General features: G+C 36.8%; 1 protein-coding gene across 1 annotated transcript in view; it reads left to right on the top strand.

Annotated features, from left to right (window-relative positions):
• The window catches only part of WDR33 (WD repeat domain 33), a 69,090-nt gene that overhangs the window by 20,822 nt on the left and 31,622 nt on the right, over positions 1 to 16,646 (top strand). The window contains exons 4-8 of the mRNA XM_054386103.1: positions 84 to 152; positions 545 to 649; positions 1,306 to 1,401; positions 1,883 to 2,034; positions 3,790 to 3,887. Of these exons, the coding sequence (XP_054242078.1) occupies positions 84 to 152; positions 545 to 649; positions 1,306 to 1,401; positions 1,883 to 2,034; positions 3,790 to 3,887 (520 nt within the window). The remainder of the gene's footprint in view (positions 1 to 83; positions 153 to 544; positions 650 to 1,305; positions 1,402 to 1,882; positions 2,035 to 3,789; positions 3,888 to 16,646) is intronic.

Genomic DNA, 16,646 nt, shown 5'->3' with positions numbered 1-16,646 from the left:
CTGTCAACCTGTTCCTTGTTTTCTGTTGTGTAACAATGAAGTGTAGTAATGGTACCAACTAGGAGTTGTTTTCATCTTTTCAGAATAGAGTATGGCAGAGAGACCAGCGAGATATGCGAGCAATCCAGCCTGATGCAGGATATTACAATGACGTAAGTAAAACCTGATGACATTTTGTGGATAAAATTTGTCCAGAAAATGGGAAGGTTTGTGTCTGTCAGCTGAGGTTATCTTTCTGTTCCTAAGAGGCCTTAAAGATGTTCTTGTTTTGTTGGAATCTGTGTCCATGAAGAGAACCTGAAATGGCGTAGGCTTTGAATTTTTGAATGTAATAACTAATAACGCACTAAACTTGCAAAGCTGCTCTTGAATATGCTATTTCTGGATGTTTGAGATCGCAAATCATGCAGACATTACTACTGACTTCGGATAATATCACTGCGAATGAAAAACTTGCTTTTCCAGAAGCTGTTCAGAACTGTTTTTTCTTGCAGTATCTGGTTAGAGATGTTGTGGCTAAATCTTTTGGTTTTTTCTCTTGTAGTTGGTTCCTCCTATAGGAATGTTAAACAACCCGATGAATGCTGTAACAACAAAATTTGTTCGGACATCTACTAATAAAGTAAAATGCCCAGTGTTTGTTGTCAGGGTGAGTATAGTGTTGGATTTATTTTATAGTGATATTCTGAACTGAAGAAACAAGATAACGGTTAAAGCATTTGCAAATAAAACTAGCGTGTAGTATATGTGTACTATTTCTGTCTAGTCTTTCTTTGGAGGGCTTTAGAAAATGAAATTACAAGGTTTGAATACAAAATAATTGCAAAATCACAGAGTAGTTTGGGTTGGAAAGGACCTTTAAAGGTGTAGTCCAACCTCTGCCTAAAGTGCAGTCCTGTTTGGGAGGACTAATATATCTTGACTCAGAGAAAAAAAAAAAAAAAAACAAACCCAACTTTTTGGTCTCTAGTGTGTGACTCTTGGGGCATCTTTTAAGAACTTCTCTGTGATGTCAGCGCTATTATTCACTATGGATATTGCATGCTAGAAATGCATTGGTACCAGCGGGCTGGTTCTTTTCTACAACCAGATTTTTTTGTTGCTTGTAGAATGGGTTTTGTCGTATTACAAAAGTCAAAAGCCCTTTGGCACAGTCCTGCATATTTTTCTATCTTATATCGTCTAGAAAGTCATTTAGTAAATTTCAGTTTTGCAGATTCCCTGGAAGAACCTTATGATTTATTTGGAGATTTGTGAGGAAGTATTTAAATGTTGCATTCGCATAGTTAAATTTTTCTTTTGCAGTGGACTCCTGAGGGGAGACGGTTGGTCACTGGTGCATCTAGTGGAGAATTCACTTTATGGAATGGACTGACTTTCAATTTTGAAACAATATTGCAGGTAAATTCATCTGCTGTGTATTTCCTTGAGGTTTTGGAGTATTTTTTAGGTAAACATCTTCATCTCGCTCATCATGGGTCTGTGGTTTAAGTGCTGTAATGGCAGCCTTAGAAGTCTTTTGGTTTTTTTTATTTTGCTCTGACCCAATGTCAGGCTGTGGCTGTGGGCAGTTCATTTAATGCTTTTCATTCCATCCTCGCACGTTGTGCTAACTGTTCTCAAGAACATACTATCAGTGTTTGTAATAATAAAGAAACATTTTGGACTAAAAATAAAAACAATCTGATTTATTATTCAGAAGATCATTGCATACAAAGTAAGGGAATTTTTTTCCACGATAATACCTTCAGTCTAACTAGGTTATCATTGTGTTCATTTCCTTGTCACAGCTGTTAAGTAGGAACTTTACTAACTTTTGTGTTTGTGTGGGTCAGATAGCATTTGAACATGTTTACTGGAAGTTTTGTTTCTGAATTTGCAGGCTCACGACAGCCCTGTAAGGGCTATGACTTGGTCACACAATGATATGTGGATGCTGACAGCAGACCACGGGGGATATGTGAAATACTGGCAGTCCAACATGAACAACGTCAAGATGTTCCAGGCACATAAGGAGGCGATTAGAGAGGCCAGGTTTATACACAATATACCATTTTCTGTAGTACCTATTGCCATGATTAGACTGTTCTCTAAGTGTATTCTGGGTGCAGAAATGCATGGGTTCTGTCAGATTCTGGGAAACTTCCTGCACCACATAAACACAGTATTTCCTTTTGTTTCCACATTCTCACCGTTTTGCTGGCACCTTTCTGAATTAGTATTGTCCCAGTATCCGCCTCTGCAATATGTTAGAGATGTATTTGTCTGCCGCATTTTGCACTGGTATTCTTTTCATTTTTATATGGTGACGATGTGTATCAGTTATTCCTTTTTATACGCACTGTGTAAGACAATAATTTCATTCCAAATAAAGAATTCAGTCTTTAATAATCTTAACTGAATAAAATATAAATCCTTCAGAAATAAAACACCTGCATAGTTCTCACAAAATAATAAAACACTAAATAAAGTGAAGAACTGCTTGGCTCAGTGAAGCCAAGGCTTCCAGTAATACTAAATACCCACGCAGACTGCCACATACAGAAGTCTAACATTAATACTGAATGTGTTCTTCAAGCTTGAAACTGTAAGCAAGCCATTGAAAAGAAGACTGTAGGATATTCTCTTGGTTCACTGTTGATGCCTCAGTTGTGCAAATGTCTATATAAAAAAAAAAAATGGAATCTAAAGTGATATCAGTAAGATGTAAATGAAAGATGTTTCTAAAGTAAACCTGCACGTAATTTTTAGTAAGATATGAAAATGTTTTTAAAGTAGGCCTGAAGGGAAGCTGCAGATCCAAAATGAAGCTAAAGCAGTGTTTGTTCGGGTTCAGATGCTGGCCCTTGGCGATAGAGGTTCACTGCCACAAATAAAGTCACCATTTTTCTTTGATAGCATGCCCAAACTTTGGTTATAAGGTGCTTACATTGGGTTTAGTTACTGTCTGACTCGTGGCCTTCCACTGTATTTCTGTACTATTTTAAGCCCTTTCCTGATCATAAATATCTGAGATTTCGTGAGGGCTCCCTCGTGATCTTTCACTGCATGAGAAAGGAAGTGAGTGCCTGTCAGTTGCTGTAGATGTTCTGGCCCTAATCACATGGCTAAATAACTCCTTGCTTTTCCAGTGACTTTCATCAAGCAATACTGACTGCTCCATCTGGAAGCTTCTTCTGTGCTTGTAGGACTCTTTTTATGGTGTTGCTGGGGTGTTGTAAGAGGGAGTTTTTCCAAATTACTTTTCCAATAAGTGGTACACTTGTTTTATATATAAATTTTTTTCAACAGTTAATCCAACTAGCGTTTTCCTGTGACCAGCTCTCCCTTATTTTTGCTTCTCTGCTGCAAAGCACCTGTGGCTGAAGAGGAGTTTTTTCCTAAGAACAGTTCTCCTGTGCTTCTAAACAGTGTCACTTTATGGTATTACCAAACATGAAAATCTTAGGTAACAGTTACAAATCATGTTGATGTTTGCTTCTCATCCTGCAGAGAAGGCACTACTGTGTGCAGTCGTAGGTAGGAAGGTGCTAAGAATGAATTCTCTTTTTTTTTTTTTTCCCCCCCCTCATTTGACAGGGGACCTCAATGCAATAGTAACCCTGTGCTAAATTCATGTCTTGTGATGAAGTGTCATTTAGCAGGCACTGTATTCACTTAGAAGTCCCTGTATTCAAATGCATCCTTCGGTGTATAACACGTTACAGTATAATTTTGCCCTGTCTGAGAAGCATAGATAATCTGTTAAATGCTGACTTCTTTCCCCTGCTGTGTGTCTTCATGTAACAGTTTCTCACCCACGGATAATAAATTTGCTACATGCTCTGACGACGGCACTGTTAGAATCTGGGACTTTCTACGTTGCCATGAGGAGAGAATTCTTCGAGGTATGTGTACCAAAAGTACTGATTGGGGTATTTCAAGAGGGGGAAAAACCATTTTTTTAACTAGGTGTTCACAGTACAGGAGTATCAGTTTGTCTACATTTTTGTATTACATCCTTGACCTAAATCTTCCAAACAAATTTTTTGTTTGGCTGCTGCTATAGGTGCCTTTATAATATTCAGGTAGGGTGCAGTTCACAATGACCTTACTCTGTTTACTGCCCATATAATCTCTAAATAATGGAGGTGAATATAAGAACTTTTTTTGTTTTTTTGTTTTTTTTTTTGTTTTTGTTTTTTTTTTTTTACTCCACGTGCTGGCAGAAACAACTGTTTCTGGATCGGGAATACATTTATCTTTCTCCCAAGCTTAATCTTTGTTACCACTTTTATTTCAAAACACTCATCTTCATGCAGAGAATTCCATTCTTTTCATGGGAGTACCTTCCATTCTGTTTTCTTCAGAGGCAAGGTAGTTACTTTTTCTCAGTCCTTAGGAGGTAGGCATCATTTCGGTAGGGAAAACGAGTAAATTTTGATCCTTTCGTGCATAACACATGCAAATAATCCTATCTTGGTTTCAATAGTTTTCTGTCTAGCATCTGCATATGCTACCTTCTTACGCCTTTCCACTGGCCTTGTAGAGCTTTCTCCTATTCTTCCAGTCTTACTGAGCAATGACAGTACCTTCTGACAACTATTCCTTCCTTTCAGAAGATCTCAAAGGTATATAATTTAGTAGGAGAATATATTTAAAAATTGTGATGAGATTGGGGATTGTAGGCATGTAGATAAACTGCAGTAAAACCAGGGAATTTCAGTTTCACTTGTGTGAGCATGTTCAGTTGTTTCCTAAACTAAGGATTTTTCATTTTAAAAATCAGACTTCCAGCTTGGACCTACATTATCTGTTTTCCAAAGTAGAATTCTTCCTGTTTCTATTGACTCTTAAGATCTCTTCTGGATTTAATAATGCACTGCTTTTAAACACCATTATGTTGAAAATACATTGGGCTCCAGAGTTCTTGCAATGATGGTATTCTAGCAGAATCTGTGCATAGGCATTGTGGTAGGTGTGATCCTAGCAGGAGCTGGCAAGCAATTTTCTAGGCTATATCGTTTACACCTCTTATCCTGGAAGGACCCAGACAGATTCAGGAGTATTTTACTTGATCCTTTACAAAAGAAACTGCTTTGCACTAAACACGTTCCATACCCTCCTCTAGGTTTGTACTAACTACTTACTTACATAATGTTGAGGAAATTTGGTTTGTCTCCATGCAGAGTTCTAAAGATAATAAAAATTCTTCCTTTTCTTCTACGTTCTTTTACCATTTTGCATAAAGTAGGAGTAAACCATTTAATTTAGGTTAAATTAGAGAACAGAACTTGTTTCCTTTTGTTACCTTGCGTACTTGAACATTGTGACTATATCTCAAATAGAGTTATACTTTTAACTTCTTACAGTTTGTACACCTCAATATACATCTTTTGTTTTCAAAATATATCTGTAAAGAGTATCTTTGCTTCTGTGATGTACCCATAATACACTTCATCTTTTATGTAAGTTAGATATTTCGAGAACTTTACATCTCTGGATAAAATTGGGCAAGGCCGATTAGGTTAAAACAAAAAGCAACACCCAAAAGAAACCAAACACCACCACCAAAAAACCCCCCATAACAAAACAAGTAATGCCGAAACCCCTGAGTGTTGGGGCTGGGAGAATGTTTCAGCAAAACATGCAACTTTTATATGGTTTTGGTGTCTAGAACTGTTATTAAATGTTATCAGAAGATGTAAATACTCGTGCCCACACCATTGCAAAATTGGTGATCTGTAAATTAAAATTCTGGTAGCACTTCGCTAAAAACATATTTGATTATGCACAGAGTGTTTAGATCAAATACCATGCTAGGGAACGTTCCATTTCCTACTTTCACAAACCATGCTTCAGCTGCTCTGGTAAATGTTGCTGTTGTGAAGTGCAAGGCATTGTACATTGTAGTTTAGATACAAAGCCTCATGTAGTATATTAAGGTATTCTTCAGGTTGTAACAGTGAGTTATAAAATTGAAATGAAATACCAATTTATAGTCAGATGTGTTCATCAAAAAAAGATTACCACTCACAGATAAAATATCAAGATATTATTCCTACTGTTTTTTTTATGTAACAAGGAACATATTTTTAAAAAACAGAGTTGAGGACTTCAATGCTAAGGAGTGCTTTTAAAGACTTGCTACAGATGCTTTTGCTTTCACTTGAATAAAATAATTTATTTCTATTATTTGACAAAATGGTTCACTTAAATTTAGAACTGGTCCAAAGGAACAATTCTAGTCTTACTGTCCAAAGAGGATTGGAAAAACGTAATTAGAAGTGGTAAACTTACGTTTGAGGTTTTGTTGGACTTCTTCCAGCTGTCTACAGTAGGCTACACAATTTTTTTTTCAGGAGTTAAATCCATGAATACGTGGGCTGTATGAAAAACACACACAAGTGCATCCAACTTCCTTTTATTGTGTCAAAATGAAAATAAACCAAACACCCCGTTTTGTTTATACTACATAATGTCAGAAGATCTACATCTTTATATTTTTTTTAATGTAATCTGGCTCAGAGTCCCTTGGCTGCCCAGCTTTTCGCTAATTTATGTTGCTTGGCTGGTGTTTCTACCATTGTGGCTTTCCAGGGCTTAGTAGGTGGACTTAGGGTGTTCTATTAGAAGTATGTGCAAATTTATCAGGCTCGTGTTTAATAGCATAAAGAAACATACAGGATTAAAGTTCTTCCATTTCTTGGGGAACCGTCTTTAAGTAATTATCTTCAAGTGAATTATCTTGGAAAAACTTGAAGGTGGGAGAAATGGAATTGTCATAGTCATTTACCTGCTTTCTTCCCCACAGCCCACTGCCTTTTCTCTTGAAGTAAAGGTGCTGTACTCCTAATTCTGCACCAGTAGGTTTTGCCTGTGTTACTTCCTGTAATGTTACCATCTTGATGATGTTAACAAGTATAGTTTGATGCACGTACTAGAATACACTGATAGGAATTGAACTGCTGTTAAAAATGGTAAAATAAGTCATGGAAAGCAATCTATAGTATAGCTATATGCTGGGGTTTTATATCAGTAATCTGTTACTTTGGCGTTTCCAATCATGGCACTTAGAGCAAAACACTATCAGATCTTCAGGCAGACCAGTTGTAGTGCTGTTAATGCCAGGACTCAAGTAAACAGTCCACATTTGCATGAGAACATACACACTGATGGCTTTTCATAATGTTAAGTATATCCAGTGGAAAAAAGTATGCAGTAAAAGGTTGATGTCCCTTTATTTCTACTGAGGAATTACTGATGATTTGCCTGGTGGCTGTGAATCTGACTCTTGTGTTTGTGCTGATGTGTCCCTGAGAACATTTTGGGTGGATCATTAATAAACATGATTCTTTAAATATTCCCAGCATGAAATCATGGCTTATGAGACTCCAAGCACACTTCACTGTTTTTAGAACCACTGTCCTCCTTTCTTTCACAGTCACATACACAAAATACAGAAGAAATCTTGGCAGGATTGCAAGGCTTGTGTAGCTCATGTAGGTCACCTCTATGTTCCTAGGATTTCAAAGACTGCCTTGCTTGAAGTAGGTCTTCTGGGGATGGTGACTCTACCCATCTCTCTGAAGGATAGTACTCAAGATTTGATAAGATTTTTATAAGATATTTTATATATATTTATAGATGTATTTTCTGGATGTAAAATAGAATAATACACTAAATGATCTTCCAGCCAAAAGATTTTTCTTATCCTAACTTGAATTGTTGAAAGCAATTATGATTCCTTTTACATTCCATCTGGATTTAAAATTTGCTGTTTAGCAAATATAATTTCATTGAAGCATGTTATTAACTGTAAAGAAAGTCTTTTTGCCTGTCCTTAAACAGTATTTTTCTGCCTGTTCAGGCATAACACCAGTACAAAAGCACAATAAAACATATATGTCAAATACAATATAATGTGTATGTCAAAGTTTTTGATGTGCAGTTCCATGGTCAAATAGCAAATACTGTACTTAAACTTAGAGGACATGTGGTTAAAAGGAACCTGATAACCAGAATTAATGAAAGCTACAGCTCCAATGTGATCTTTCACCGTTAAACATGGTTAGTCACTAGTTCTTAGCCTTTGAAGCAGTAGCTTATGAAACTTTTTCCTGGACTGTAATTGAACTCTACATTGGACAGTTTAAGGTGAAAAATCCTAATGTTGCTGTTTCTGTCTTTTTTTCCCTTTATGTGAAGGTTGGTTGGTTTTTTTTTCTCCTCTTCTTTTCTCAGTAGAGAGAGCAAACCTAGCAGATGTTTAAAATGCATGTGTATTCATACATGAGTAAGTATTAAAAGGATTTTTCCTTAGAACAAAAGCCCAAGATGAGATGAGACCTGGCTGATACTGGCACCAACTCTTATCAGTCTAGAGAGAGAAAGTCCTTGAATCCTTGAACTTAAAGATGAGCTGTTTTGAAATGCTAGTATTGAATCAGTTAAATCTCCTCTTTGTGAGTGTGCCAGCTTATGCTGCAGATATCTGATCTTCATGAATCTTCATTGCCAAATCAAAGTTTGGAATGGGGAGATGGATATGTGTCAGCAAAGCCATCTGAGGTACAGTTGGGCTCTAAATGGTTGTGACTCAAACTTCATGTGTTTTAGACAAAAGACATAGAACAAACTCACTGGAATTTTAGTAGCGAATTTGTGAGGATTTTATTTTCTTCACAAACAGTGCAGATTACTTGCACCATCAGTGGTGCAGAAGCCCTTTTGTTTTATGTGTTGCACCAACCCTGATGCTATTTCGTTGGGGTTGCATGCATAAAGGGCTCTCTGTGTAGTCTCAGTCACTTTTTTATCTCATTAGGAAAACTTTCTGGTACCTTTGTGAAGTTGAGTTATGAATATTGTATATAATTTCCAGCTTCATAAATGGAAGTTACTACACAAAATATATTTTCCTAGCCTCTTTCTCTACGCTTTTTCTGGACTTAGGCGTGCAAATACAGATACAGCTTTGTGAGCTTAAAGGTAACCTCAGTCATTGCTGCTTGTTAGGGTGGTGGGTAGAATTCAGTCTCTGCTTGATGGAGGCTGCTTTGTGTTTGTATGTCATCTAGCAACTCAGTTTTATTCCTGATAATTACTTTCAAGGCTCCCTTTGTTAAAATGTCCAGTTCTATTTGTGTTAAATGTAAAACTCTACCTGGGAGTTAAGAACTTTCCTGCTGTATTGACTCACCAGGTTCGTTCTTGTGAAGTGGTCTTGACTGGATAAACTTTTTTTTGTGATCAGCTATACTTGAGGGCCTTGGTTTCTGTGATTAAAAGGTGGTGCTTCGGAGTTAGCTTCATGGTGCTTTTGTCCCCTAAAACAGTATCAAGAGAATCATATGCCTGAAAGTGTTTGCTTTATATTGCAGTTCGGTTCTTGAAGTTCTGATTGTCATGTAGAATCTAATGTTTTAAAATCCTGCAAAGTTAATAAATAAGAATACATGGAATTCCCAAAGAATGAATAGAGGAGATCATGAGAGCCACGCGATCATGCCATGCTATGACAAAAATGACACTGAATTCCTCTGTTGATGCTTTTCTTGAGACAGGAGCGAAGAGGCGTTGTGCATAAATCAGATGATTTCAAATTCATTTTTGAAATCTCTTTTTCATCATGAAAATTATTTATATTGAGTTCCAGGCTACATTTTACACTAAAAAGTCTAATATTTGTAAGTTTGGAAGAGTATTGAGAAACTTTAGGGTTTCACAGGACAACCAGCTCTTAGTACTGCTAAAATAGATGGTGATTCCTTAAAATGTTTTATAGTTGCATCATTAGGATTTCTTGCATTTTCTTCCTTTTCTGTGTGTGGTACTTAAAAGGGATAGATAAATACTGAACGGGGTGGAACTTTCTTCGACTTTTTACTGTAGATGCTTTTGTGGTGGGAACTTTCATCTGTTGTGACTGGGTAGAACTAAACATGTTACAGCACGATACTCTTGCATAGTGGTCAGCATTCAGTGAGCTTTGTCTTCAAGCCCTATTCGTCTGTGAGAAAGAAAAATTTTAAATGGATTACTGTGATACTAATGAAACAAATTCCAAACCACAGAGGCATTTAAATACTGGTGCTGACATGATACCAGTTTTCCTTTCTCAGCTTAAGTGCAGCTATTGAAAAGGATGCAGGTCGTGTGCATTAAAGATGGTGGCTTCCTGGTATCTACTCACCAGTCATATCAAACGTTCTCAGCAGTAAAGAAATCACCTAGAGTTAATACTCTTTAAGTTAGGTTAGTAACTAATCTCTGGTAAAATTATATGCAGATGAGTGCTTGGAATTGAGCACTTTATTAATTTTGTATGGACTCTTTCACCATCTGATGGACCATTTCCTATTAGAGTGTAACCCCAGAAATATGCTGTTTCAGAATAAAAATGGTAGAAGGCTTCAAAAAACATACCCCAAAATACTACAGAGAAAATAATCCATGTCAGTCCTTAGAATCTTTACTTATAGGCTTCTTGACTCCACTTTTGTGTATAAATTTTATGGACTACTTTTTTCTTTTTATGTCTTGTAGTTACTGTATTAAAAGCAGTGTGCATCTAAGTAAGCACAGACTTCACAAAGCATTTGTCATTTTCTTTTGAGCATGCAGAATTGAAATTATGTTAATTATTTCCTTTTACACGTAGCTGTGAATGATACTTTGGGTTTAGTGGTGAGAGGCTTTGCATCACATTTTATCATGTGGATAACACATGTGTTAAGATGACACGTTCATGTGCCGAGCCAGGCACCAGGAGATGAGAAGACAGCTTGGAGATTTCTTTCCTTCTGTTCCTTACCTACCTGGCCTTACGTTTTCATGAAAATGCTGGTCTCGCCCTTCACATACTGTGTTTGTAGAGAAACACAAAGTCAAAAGATAAACTGGTGAATGTGGAGTGGGGTTGTATAGTAGACCAGGAGAAAATGGATACATTCAGAATCTTGTAAAAAAAATTGAGTGAAAAGTGGCTGGAATTAAGAAGGTATAGCAAATGGGACAAAAGTATGGAGGCTGTGTTAGTACGAAACAATAAAGCAACAGCTATTAAAATACGAGACTGACCTGAGAAACTCAAAGTTAGTAACAGACCTGGAATAGGGGCTTCTTCTAAATCTGCATGACTTCAGAGCAAAGTTTAAATTTCCATTTTAAAAGGCCGAGAAATGTGTTCCTTTGGCTGCTTAGAACTGAGAAAAAACAAACCCAGCTTTCTGGTGTGTGTGGACAGATGTGTATTTTCTACCATGTGTACCATAGCTTTTTTCTTTGCCTTTTTGTTTAGAGTGATGGAGCATGAAAATTCTTCAGATGTTATATTAAAATCTTACATTTTAAACTTCCATCACCTTAAAAACCCTTTCTTTTAAACAGTTAAAACACCTGATAAATTAACGTTACTAACTGTAATAAATTAACCTGATAAACTAAGCTTAACTGTAGCTATTCTAGCACTGAAAGAGTTGGATGACTTGAAAAAAATGTAGCCCAGGATCCAGTCTATTACTACTATTATTTAAAGGAAAATAAAGGCTAAATATTATACAATACTTTTACGTTTGAACTTCTGTTTATAGCAGATTTCTTTTTCTTTTCCAAGATGATTCTATTCTACTTTACTTTTCTGTGTTAAGATTTAAGGAAGGAGTAGCTCTGATAAGTATTCACTGTCCTCAGATTGAAAATTGCATAGCAAGACTTACACCATTCTTACTTGCTTAACATGAGGCCTAATGCTTATTGAGAACTAGTTTTTCATCAAAAATTGAGGTTCTTCCTGGCTTCATGAATGAGTATGCATAAGAATTTTAAAAAATCTTGTATCTTCTTGCAGTTCAGTGAAAAGCTGATTTCCCCCTTCCCAACTTTCCACGGGAGAAACATGCCGTTAGATGGAGCATAGACTTTCAGATGAAAGTACAACCTTTTCCTTTGAAAAGGGAATTTTCATGAGTCTTTTATATTTGGAGAATCATAGCAGCAATTGATGTTTTAAATGGTATTTACAGGTAAGTAATTCCCCACTTAAGTACAAGTCTAATGGGAATCCCCTCAATTTTCAGTTCAGACTCATTTGATGTTCCAGGTATGTTGCCATTAGAGAAACAAATATTATGTTGAAGTTAAAATTTTGGGGTAAAAAATAGTTTGTCTTCTCTAGTGGAAAACACATCTGAAATGCCATTTTTACTGGTGAGATGGAGGGTCTTATTTTTAGGTGTGTGGGGTTTTTTTAACTGTTCCTACTGGTGTGGTAGAAGAGTGTGAGATTTGCTTAATTTTAGATGTCGTGCACTCACTGTCCTTGGATATCTGAAAAATAAAACTGGTTTTCTGCGGTGGCTTTTAGCAGGAGACTGAACAAGAGACTTCTGAGATTCCTTCCAACCTGACTTATCCTATCCTAGCCTACTGCATTTTTCAGTTTTGGCTAAGGGGGAACAAAGGAACAAAAGTTCTAGTGATTTAATTTTTTATAACCTTTGATTGTACACCAGCATATATGACATAAGGAACTGGCCTTCAAAAGACTGTGTCAAAAATTCTTAGTGTGTTTTTTCTTGGGGTTTTTTGGGGTTTGGTTTGGTTTTGTGGGTTTCGGGGGTTTTTTTTAGTTAATTATTTTTCCAGCTTTTAAGATCCTTGAGGAAATACAGTCTCTCTAGACTGGGAAAATTTCTTAATGTTTAGTGGGAATTTTTCCAGATGTAATAAACATTTGGTCATTTCATAGTGACTAATACTTTAACCTAATCATTACTGAGGTTTAAGTACTTAGTCTTACAAGGAATTAAAATTTATTGTAAGGTGGAAGGCATAATAGCATGCTGTCAGGCTCTTCAAAGATTCTCATTGCGTAGTAAGGTAAAAAGATGCCTCTAGATATAGATACGCATATATATGCTGTTATAGATGCAGATTTCAGTCAGCCTCTCTTAAGTATGCACAGCCTTATAATGGTATCCAGTGTCACACTCTATGAACTTAATAGTCTGCCTCCTTGTTTGTTTCAAAATGAGGCAGGCCTGGAAGAGATTGTACTGGTAGTGTTGTAAATTTCTAAGGCCCCATGGGCAATTAAAATAAATTGAAAGTGTTTGCTTTAAAAGAAGACAGTAATTTAGGCAACTGCAATACTTCTTAAACTGAAGCAGCCTAGGTTTGTCCTTCTGCATTTTCTGTACTCTTCTTGAAGCTGCATTTCTCTAGATCGCATTTCTAAGCTCTCGAAGGTACTTTTCAAGCACTTAAAACCCATGCTAGATTTGTTCAGGTGTTTCTACTACAGCTGAGTTTAGAAAGGAATAACATTTCAAAGTGTATAGACAGAATTCCACTATCTGAATTGTAATGAATTAGTAGCAAGGAACAGTTGCACACAGCAGAAAATTCTACCTGGACAGCTGTAAAGCATACTTGTATTGTGGCATAGCTACAACATCTGAAAACTGCTGGCGAGCTGACTTTAAAGGTTGACTAGGTCTGTAGCTTGATACAGTCCACTGTGTTACTGCTTGCTGTTAGTGCCTGCTCGAGAAGAACCCTGCCTTTTCTTTGCATTCTGCTCTTTTACCCATGCATAGTTTGTAGGCAGAAATAATGTTTTTATTTAGGCTAACTGATAATAGAATAAAAGAGTTGGGGTTAGTTTTGTTTATTGAAATCCATACCAACCTGTCTTAAGGCCACTGAAACTTGCTTGTCTTAGGTCAGATAATATAGTTAGATTTTTTCCTTATAGATCTTGCTTTATGCTCTTAAATCCTCAAACAGCAGTGAGTCTTTGTTGCTTCCCTAGCAAGAGGTCCATCTACTTAAAATGAATGTATACATATATTGGCGATATATCTGTTCTCAAAAATCTTGACTAGTTTTCTAATGCCTAGCTTAGGAATGTTACAATGTCGATGAATGTGGATTTCCAAGGATCACCATTCTCCTTTTGGAAGTCCGTGTTCTCCAGAAACTTGGAAGTAAGCATAGGGTATTAAGACTAGGAGTGTAAAATGCTAAATTCACTCAGACGATTTTTATTAAATTTAATGGATTTGTATTCTGCGGTTGTATTTCAGAGATCTTTGGGCAAAGGTAGGTTGTTTCTTTCACACTCTTCCCAGCTTATCAGGAATATCCTTTGCTTCCAAAGAATGGAGGAAAAAAAAAAAAGATCATTCATATCACTTACATAAGCATGTTACTTTTGTCATTTCTGCAGTGTGTATTGCCTTTGCTGACAGTTTCAAACGGGGCTTTTATAAAAATGCAATCACAAATTTTAATGCTACTATTAAACTTTAGAATTTCTGTGTTCACATTATAAAACTGGAATGATGGCAGCCCTAAATAGCAGGTGTGATTCTGATGGCCGGTTTTGTAGAGAGAAAACTGCTGCTTCCTGTCTGGAAAAACCCATCCTGCTTGCTTAAAGATTTTTTTCACATGCTGCGTGCTTCTCTCCCACTTTGCCATTTTCTCCTCCCCGGCATCACGGAACTCTTCAAGGATTACACAGTCTTTTCTTCCTAAGGAGCGCTCACTGTCTATGTTTCAGTCCACAATTTCACCATGAGAAAGATGTATGTTCCTAGTAAGTCTTGGTTGAAATACTGGCAGTTGTCTGTTGTGCACAATGCTTGAACTTCCATTAGTTTCTGCAGAACTCTTGTCATATGAGGTGTCATCACCGCCACACGTAGCAAGGCATAGTTTACTGAAATTCAAAGAAGATTCTGAATAATGGTGGCGTATTCCACAGAAATCGTTTACTAGAAATGCCAGGAGTTATTTTTAGCCTGTCGCACAATGTTTTATTGACTAAATTATTTAGAACAATTATAAATTGTTCTAAAAGAATGTTGGTATTTGAGTAAGGTTTTTAACTTTTTTTTTTGCAAGATTTCAAAGTGCAAGTGAGGAATAAACATGAGACAAGTTTTCCTGAAAACATACCTAGAAGCAGCAATTATCACAAGTATCTCACAAACATAGTTTAGTAGGGGTATTTGAAATGAACAGTACGAGGAATTTTAATTGGAATTTGAGTTTTAATTTGAAGTGCTGTATTTAAAAACTTCAGAAAACGTAGCAATTACTATACATGGAGAGTATCAGAATATTTATCCTGACAAGTCTGCTCTTTGCCACCCTTGCACAGAAAGGAGGACTCAAGCTTAGGAATGAAAAATATTTTTTTCAGTTTATTCCAGCCCATGACTCTGATGCCAGTTACTGTGAATGGGACATCTGCATGGTAGCAACTGGTAACCATGCTGATTCAGGTAACATGTTCTGCTGACCAGATGCTGTGTGATAGTTCTAGTTTCCAGTCAGTCTGAATAAATTACCTGCAGTGAGAGGTGGTAAATTGCACTAATCTTCTAGATTATCTATCCTCATGGGACAAAGTTTATCTTTGCTCATGCAATAGCAGAAAAGACTTCATAAAACCGTATGTGAGAGAGGTAAATCAGGCTTTTCTTCAAAAACTACTGTAACTTTTGTAAAAGTTTACTTATTTTGTCCATGCTAGCAGGAGTAATGGGGTTTGCTGCTTATTTTGCATAGAATTTATCTGACATGCCTATTGCATCTCGCTGTAGATACCGTGTAAAAGAACTTAAAGCCCCTAGCTATTGCTTCCTGTGCAGGAAGCAATGATGAAAAGGCACAACCACTGTGCAGTCTTGAGGAGATCAGGATGCTGCTGGGGATTAGTGCCCAGTCTCCAGTAGATGAAGAACCTGTTCTTCTTAAAGCCAGGTGTTTCTCAGCCTGCTGGACACTCCAGTGAGGTGCTTATGTTGCAGCTGATCCCACTCATGACACATGGACTCTTGTAAAACTGCATCTTCTAGCAGCAGATAATTGACAAGGGAATATGTATTCCAAAACTAGAGGTTAGTCTAATGAAGGTGTATGCTGTGTACTAAGGCAATAACTGTATTTTAACTTGCACTGAAAATAAACTGTTGACATGGGATTATATCTGTTAAAGCTTCCTTTTTTTTTTTAAACTTTTTAAAGTTAAAAATGCACTTTGCTCACCAATACAGGCTTACTGTATTAACCAGAGGTTAAAAATCAAAATGTAAATTTGGCAGAAGTGTTATCTTGCATTGTTTTGCCAACCAGTACACTTTATCAGTTTCCTCACTGGATTCAGTAGCAATGGCGTGCTCTCACATAGCCTTTTCTGATACAGAAATGATGCCATCTTTCATCAGTCTTTTTTGTTGGTCTCTCTGTTGGTATTTGAATGGAACTATGAATGGAGGTTTATCTGTGCAAGTGGAGAATTTTATACCTCCCCCACAGTCACTGACTCAATTTATCAGTAATTTTATATTAGAGAAGATTTTTTTTTCCTGAAGTTCAGCTTCCTAGAAGATAAATGCTGCAGTTTTCCATTCCTCAGCTGAACTATTTCTACACAGCACAGACAGCACTGTAAAATGTGTTCTGTTTGAAGAGCGCAGATGAGTTCCACTCCAGGTCAGGATAGCGACCTTTTACTGGTGTTGACTTTTGCTCTCACTGTCTGTGTGCCTTAGCCTGCTTGCTTTGTTCTTCCTGTTATTTCATGAATGTATGCCATTTTCCTGAAAGCACTGCTTCTGAGCTGCTGTCTCTTCTCTCTGCAGTTTCATATG

Source organism: Indicator indicator, chromosome 13, assembly GCF_027791375.1.
Source record: "Indicator indicator isolate 239-I01 chromosome 13, UM_Iind_1.1, whole genome shotgun sequence".
In the NCBI taxonomy this organism is placed as follows: Eukaryota; Metazoa; Chordata; class Aves; order Piciformes; family Indicatoridae; genus Indicator; species Indicator indicator.
This window is presented reverse-complemented; position numbering and strand designations above follow the sequence as displayed.